Source organism: Camellia sinensis, chromosome 7, assembly GCF_055761805.1.
Source record: "Camellia sinensis isolate YWXY chromosome 7, ASM5576180v1, whole genome shotgun sequence".
Lineage (NCBI taxonomy): Eukaryota > Viridiplantae > Streptophyta > Magnoliopsida > Ericales > Theaceae > Camellia > Camellia sinensis.
Window position 1 is genome coordinate 198,580,518 of NC_138967.1, and position 8,438 is coordinate 198,588,955.

An 8,438-nucleotide genomic window follows, 5' to 3' on the forward strand; every position below is an offset into this window, starting at 1 on the left:
GTTTTATTAGTAAAGGTGACATGAATAGAGTTTTCAGAACTCTATAAGATGGAGAATTTCAAGCATAGCGCTCTATGTAGCCTAGTTGAGAATGGAAAGAAATTTCCAATGTCCTAGGGACAGTGGGAGCGAGTGCCTACTAATGGATTACTCCATTAGAGAAGAATACTCTACATTCTTAGTTGCGTGGTAGCAAATGTGAAAATTTTCCACGTCATCACTGGGTGATTGAGAGGGAAACATTCATGATTGCTCCGCAAGATGATAAAGAGCCTAGGATAATGCCTAAGGCTCTAATCCCCTATTTTTTGAAAGTGGATCAATGTTGCGCAGTTTAAGACAAAGTCTTTGAGGATTAACCATTTTTTATAATTTGGTTGACTTTCCATTGTGACGCAAAACTGTTATAAAGTTATGCGTAATTTGGATAGTCATTGTTGAGGCATAAGGCTCGCTAGATACCGAAAAGTCGCACCATTGAGGAAAGTGTAGACCATGAGAAGACTTCCTCCTGAGGTTATTTTGACTTAGGCTATAATTGACATAAGTTCGGAACATTGATTTGTGGACATTGTGACCCGATTTCTCACTAGAGAATTGGATAAGTAGATCCGTAGGGATTTACCTTCTGCTTTTATGGTGAAAAGTTAGGAGCGCAAAAAGGTTGCTAGTTCCAATAAATCTTTTACAGCCTAAAGCAGTTATCCAAACAGTGGTTCTTAGATTTCGTCAAGCCATGATAGGGCAACGATGATCGATGAAGACCACTGAGGCATGATCAATGGTCCAAAAGAAGTTTTTCCTTACTTAGTCATTATGAGCCAGGAAAGGTTGACGCCACCTAGGGTGGGCAGTCCTCTATTTTAGATATGATGGACATGGGTGATGTAATTCATATGCTCGGATGTACGATCCTTAGGGATTGTTTTAGGAAAATTCTCGGTTTGTCTTCGATGACTTACATAAGGAATATCCTAGAACGATTCTAGATGCAAAATTGCAAACCCATTGACTTACCTATCGGTAAAAGCCAGAGCCTTAGCTATTGAGTGAATCCTCAGATTGTCTTTGGGAGAAACAGATGACCTATATTCCTTGATTTTTTTTTTTTCTTTGTTGTGGGAGCCTAAAGTACGCTATGTGGGCGTATTCGGCATGATAAGTTTTATCTTTGATAAATGGTTAACTGAGTTGTTCAGACTTTGACCTTGCTCATTAGACTGTGGATAAAATGCTTTATTAGAAGCATATTAATTTGCTCATTGTAAAATTCAATACGCTGGTTGGGCGCATCTGCGCTAGTTGGGCGCATTAAGAATGAACGCAAATTGGTCACCAAAAATATCTTTAGAGAGGTTATTGCGCAAGAGGTAGTGATCTTAAATCATTTCATGTGAGGCGCACATGGTGGATTCCGTTGTATATACTTATCGCAAGAGGTGCTGATAAGGCTTATGTTTGGAATCTATAATTGCGCAAGCTGTGGTCATTTTTTTTTTTTTTTTTAAATCGATCACTTATTTTGAGATGATGGGATGTTGACACTATTACGATTTGTGTCATAATGATTAGCAAATGATGATGTCAGCAGGCAAGATTGGCTCACTCACACGAGCAATCGCCCTTGGCGCTTGGGAGCGAGCAAGGATGAGACTGGTGGTTTATTTTTATTCGGAGCCAAGAGAGGCTTAAATCATCCACTATGTATGTCGCCTTGGTTATAACCAAGATGAGGTCGTGTTAAGGACCAAACATGGATGTTAGTACCCACTTTCCATGTTGTGCCTGTTATGATTAGCCAGATTCGATATCTCATTTGGCGCCTAGAAGGCGAGCAAATAGAGAATTCGGGTTAGGCGCTAGAAAGCGACTAGACTAATATCTGTACGGTGTATCGAGTATGACGTCACTCTTTATGGAAGAGTTACTCCACCGTAACATGTATTCATACTATATGTGCTTAGCGACCGAGTAATGAGGTGAGAGAATGGATCCCTGCTTCCTCACCGTGTGAGTCTTACGAGTCATTATTGATATGACTTTCATTTATGTACCCTTTTGTGACTTTTGACTATGTCATAAGGTAAGGGGTTGATGTTCTGCTACTTTGGTATGTCGCCTGCGGTCATGCATGATTCGGCCTTAAGGGATATCACTGGGAAAGCGGTCAATCCTAAACTAAATGGCATGAGTGCAAAGGGAAGATCATCTAGTATTACACCACTGTTGTATATTCACTGCCGGCAACTCACATCGCTCTGTATGAGAGGCGAAATGAGTGTGAATATATTGCAAGAATTGAGAGGGTCAAACATGCTCTTTTTTTAGGGATTAGAGATGTTTTTTTGGACCGGTGTAATTAGATGGGTCTGGGGTATATGAGACACTATTTCTGTTCTTTTTGGGTTGATGTCTCTATGCTAGCTCATTGAGAGTTTCTAGTATAGAGCTCCCACATGCAGGTGTTCTCAGCAATCGCATGGTGCAGTGGCTAGTATGAGATTATTTATTTTTTGGAGATTGAGACAAAGATGTGGCAGTGTCATGCCAACTCATGTGCGAGTGGGAGATGTTAGTAATGGGCGCCCATGTGGCATGACCATTTGAACATAATTTGGATCTTATCCAGCTAGGTTTTGAATTAAATTCAAACCTATTTAGGATAACCACTCAGGATATAGATACTATCAGTTTTAACTGATATGGATAAATAATAATAATATAATATATATCTGATATATGGTTATGGGTAACCAAGATAGAAACAACGTAGGTTTTGTTTCTACCAATATACTGACTCTCTCCCAAGAAACAACGATCAAGTCATTTGTACTGTGGTTTGTGTGGGTGATATTCACCATTGTAATATCACCCCACTGCTGGGATTGATTGATTAGATTCTGGAAGCACGTGATTTATCCACGAGATTTTAGATCAAAAGATGTATGATCTAAACATTTTATTCCGCTGCATGTTTTTGTGTTTTGATTTACAATTTTAAATGAAAACATTCATAAAAATATTTATTTACTAAAATTATATTATCGCATCATTGTTGTGATACTTTTTTTTAAAAAAATTATATATGATTAACATTTTTTTCTCTTTATTTATTGGGATGAGATCCTCTCCATAATGTCGGACTTCTCTTTATGGGACACTTTATAATTTAAATGGTTTATATTATAAAATTTTTCAAGTAAATTATTCATAAAATAAAAATAAAATCAAATTAATTGAAATATGGTAACTTTGTTAAGCTCACATTTATTATTAAAAATTAGACGATAATATAATTTTTAAAATTGTTTTTATATACTTTGAAAATAAATATAATCAAATCATATATTTAGGGGTGGTTTGGGAAGATCTAAATAAGTGAACTTTTTTACTTTTCATAAAATTGAGTTGAGTTTGAAGTGATATAGTAGAGAGGTGATGTAACTTAAATAGAATGATGTGACTTAAATATAATAGTAACTTTTTGATTTTTTTTAGAGATACTAAACCAAGCCTCATGATTGAGTTTTGGCATAAATGATTTGCCTTTTCTCATCAATGAATGTTGTTCCACATAATCCGAAGGTGGTGTTCCTGACCACTTCATAAAATTTCCCTTCACATTGAGCTATATACACTAATGAGCCATACTGACACTAGACATTTTACACTAGAAAACAAAGCATACAATTATGTAGCATCATGTGATATTACTTTTATAATGTTTTTAATTAATTATGTAATAAAAAATTAAAACTATGAGACATATTGGTTTGCTTTTGCTACCTTGTCCAAATTAGTAATTAAAATTGTTGATTGTTGCTTTTTGCAAAGCAATTGGTGACATGTAATATGTCCCAAATGTAACCATTACACATGAATTTATTATCTCAAAATTTAATCTAATAAAATAAAACTAGACATTCAAAGATCAACATTCCCTTTTTCAGCACATAATATATATTTTTGTCCAATTTAGGTTGTTTGATCATGCATTTGGTTCGTTCTTGTTTATTTTTAATCAATTTTTTACTTTTCATATTTTTGGCCCGCCATACTGTACTTGTATAATTTTTGTTTGCCATTATATGGTGAATCAATTAGAAGGCCAGCTTCTGAGAAGTATCGTGAGGTCAACCTCATCGCATAATTGACTGACTAGTCTTCTTAAATACTAACTTCTAAGAAGATGTTATAGTTTGAACTTTATTATTGATATCAATTAAAATGAATATTGATTATCATATTTCAAAATGCCAACCCATTGTGTTGAATTTTAGTTGTTAAATTCCTATTTATAATGATTTTTTTTTTTTTAAAAAAAAACATTATTTTAGGAATTAAGTTTATTGTCATGACAATTGTACCACACTCGAGTTATCTTTAAACATAAATGACTTGAGATTTTTTTTTTATTGGAATCAAGAATTTACACAAATTTAATAAAAACAAAAAAACTCACTCTTAACAACATTTAGGCCTCGTTTGGCAAGTGATAATTTTAGCCAAAAAATCACTAAAAAAATCAAAAAGCCAACAATTTATACCAAAAAGTCAAATATTTCTTTTTCTCTCCACTTTTTGCACATCTTTTCGTAAAAAAATAAAAAAATCATCCCAAACATATTAGTTTTTTTTTACATCATATTTTAGTCAAAAAGTTACTAAAAAAACATGTTCCCAAATGATGCCTTATTTTCAATAAATTACGAAAGCCATTTAAATTTATTAAAATCACAAATAAACAAAGATTTTAAACATTCCTCTTAATATTCTTACACAAAAAGGAAAAAAAAAATATAAACTTTTATATTGCCCTCGACAAGTTTTCATATTTTGTGATTAATGTATAATCTTCTCATTATCAATGCAATCAAATACTTATGTGAATTTTATCAACCTCTTTCCATTATTGTAATCTATGCTGGTAAAAGCAACAAAATAAATACTCTAAACCCACTCTTCTTATCGCTATATCCAAATGACGTCAATTTTTTCTAACACGGTGCTGTGCTAGGAAAAAATTTTGAGATAAGGACACATGAGAGATTGAGATATAGAAGATATCGATTTTATATGAAAAAGTATATCTAATTTTACAATGGAAAATGATATATAAATGTATTTTTTAAATCTAGTGATATACAAGTTAGTCATATAAAAAATAAGTCTAATTTTTAAGTTAAAATAGTAATCACAATTAAGTGACTAAAGTTTTCTAAATTTCGTTTTCACATTTGCAGTGGATTCAATTTGTACGAATCAATAGCTCCTGAGGGATGGGTTCTATGGCAGCCTAAAGACGTTTTTACTTGGGTTCGACCCTCCATTGCTCCTCGACGTGACACCCTTACACGTTGTCATAAGTAATGTCTTAACGCAGGACTAGGGACTCGCGGAACCTACGTGACCCTTTTTTTTCAATACCGAAAAAAAAAAAATTACGAATCAATGAAATTTGTTTTATCTAAAAACATAAATAATTTTTTTTCGCAAGTCTTTAGTATATAGTAGGATCAATTAACACTACAATGCTATAATAAATTTCGAAGGTGTTAATGGGACTAGATTTCTTAACAAATATTTTACCCATAATGGTGTAGATGATTTGATATGGTTTAATTTTTAAATGAATTAAAAATTGAATCAATCTCGGTGGTTTTAAAAATTTTGAGACATTTCATTTCAAAATTGATTGTTTTATTTTTCTTTTTAATAAAAAAAATGTACTAAAAATTTTTTTTAAAAAATGATATGATAATTTATGATAATTTTTTAACTATAAATTTAAGTCCCCAAACTAAGCCTAAATTTGATTGTGGTCTAGTTTTATGATTTTAGATGATTTCAAAAGTAATCGATGTATACAAAATATAAGTTATTTATGGAAAGTTACAGTCGGAATGGGACTCTATCTCTATCTCTCCTCCTTTCCCCCCTCTCTCTCTCTCTCTCTCAAATTTAAGGCCTGGTTTGGCTTATACTATATAAGTCAAAAAGTTAAAAAGTTATTCCAAAATCTAAAAAGATATCACTATTCACAAAAAAAAAATTTAAAAAATCAATTTTCTTCCCAAAAAATACCATTTGAATTGATGTAAAGCAGCGGCTGTGCAGCAAAAATGAAATGATTCGGTGTGATTTTCACACACACCGTTGTTCGTCCCATGGGGTCATTACGGGTCCCGTTTTGATAATCTGAACCGTTCAATGTGTAGAAATCGTCGAGTACTATATGTCTGCAAAAAATCACATTGATCGGATATCGATAACTATATGATCAAATCAGTTATATACAACAAATGGATGGTGTTATAATTAATGATTGAAAAATAAATAATCTGATTAGATAGCTATCGATATCCGATTAACGTGATTTTTTATAGGTACTTAGTGTTCGACGAGTTACACACATTGAACGGTTCAGATTATTAAAATGGGACCCGTGATGACCCCCATGGGTCAAACAAAACCGTCCAGTGCTTTGTACAAAAATTAGCCAATAATTTCCAACTCAAATTACACAGCCGGTTGTACGGTTGGGGCCCACTCCTCTCTTATCATCTCTTACACATTTTTTTTTATACAATTTTTTAATACACATCTTTTCATAAAAAGTCAAAAAGTTAACCCAAACCTCCATATTTTTTTTTTTTGTCTTTTTTAATCTAAAAAGACAAAAAATACACTTTTTTAAGACACCCCAAACCAGCCCTAAGTGTTTTTGTATAGAGATAGAGATGGGTGTCTTCTGATTTAAGTAGGATAATTATATAAAAAGGAGAAGTTATTGAATCGTTTTAGGTACCGCTACATGTGCTTCAATACGCTTATAATTGACGGAAGGTATGAAATTTAGGGGTGTCTTAGGAAGTGAGTTAAAAATTATTTCAAAAAATAATTTTTAATTATTTTTTCAAAACATTCCTTATAAATTTGTGTTAAATAATTAAAAAATATGATAAATTATGAGTGGTATAAAATATAACCACGTGACGTCATGAAACTAACCAATAATTTTTGAGTAAATTACAAATATATTTCTAAGATTTATTTAAATTACAAATTATTCACTGTAGTTCTAAAAATTACATTATGTCTTTTAAAATTTATAATTTCATAATAAATAGGTCATTTTATTAGTAAATCATCAAGTTAATTAATAATTTTTAATAATGTTAAAATTTTATTTCAATTAATAATTCATATAATTTTACTATTGTATAGGTAAATAGTTAAAAACTTTAATTTTTCAGCTAATTTTGTTAAATAAAAAATTCTGACAAGAAGATATTTATAATTTTACAAACTACATAAAACAAATTATATTTTAAGCAAATTTCAAGGATGTATTTATTATTTATCCATAATTCTTCTATGAAAAGAATCCTAAAATAAATAAAACAATAAATTCGATTATAATTAGGATTAACAATTGTACCTGCCAAGTACGCGTACCTGTCTGTACCTCTTAACCATCTCCAACGCCTTCTATATATCTCCCCTCTCCTCCCTCCCCAACCTCCATTCCCAATTCTCTCTCTCAAAACTCTCTCACATCAGTCTCTCTCTAGAGCACATTCTCTCATTCTCTCTCCAGAGCACATTCTCTCTCCAGAGCACATTCTCTCATTCTCTCTCCAGAAAACCGATGAAGAAGCTGATCCGGCGCCTGTCGCGTGTGGCGGACTCGTCGCAGTACTGCCTTCTCCGATCCGAATCGAAGACGCCATCTCGTTCCGGCGCGTTTGACGCTTTCCGTTTCCGTTCCCCTTCAATTCTCCGGTCCGGAGTCCGATCCGCCACCGTACCGGAGGGACACGTACCGGTGTTCGTCGGCGATGGGATGGAACGATTCATTGTGAGTGCAGATCTCCTAAACCACCCGATCTTCATCAAGCTTCTCAATAAATCGGCTCAAGAGTACGGATACAAGCAAAAAGGCGTCCTTCGAATCCCCTGCAATGTACTCGTCTTCGAACGCGTACTTGAAGCTTTGCGTGTCGGCGACAATTCAGTTCAAGATCTTCTCAACTCTTTGTCCGATGAGTTTCTTTAGGCCCTTTCTTTCTTTCTTCTTTTTTTTTTCCTTTTTTCTTTTTTTTTTTTTTTTTGTGACTGTGAGACAGTGAGATTGGAACAGAGCAGATCTTAGTCGTACAACAATTGGATCGTTTTAACTCTTGTACATACACTCCATAATCAAATATCAAAGTGAAGGAAGGAGTCTAATTAGGTTTTTGTGAAAAAGTGTTTTAATATGGCGCACTGAAATATCAATGAAGTATACTTTTTTTCTCCCTTAATTTTGTGTTATTTGTTCAATTGATATGATATTATCCTGTTTGGTTCCCGAGAAAGCAAGAGAAAGAAAAGAGTTTCGAATTCTGTTTTGTTTACGGTGATACTATCTTTAATGGAGTTCATGTCAAGTCACT

General features: G+C 33.1%; 1 protein-coding gene across 1 annotated transcript; it reads left to right on the plus strand.

Annotated features, from left to right (window-relative positions):
- The first annotated feature begins 7,651 nt into the window (after positions 1–7,651).
- LOC114293335 (auxin-responsive protein SAUR72) lies at positions 7,652–8,059 on the plus strand. The gene has a single exon (XM_028237371.2). It carries the CDS (start codon positions 7,652–7,654, stop codon positions 8,057–8,059), a length of 408 nt encoding a protein of 135 aa, XP_028093172.2.
- Positions 8,060–8,438: the final 379 nt, after the last annotated feature.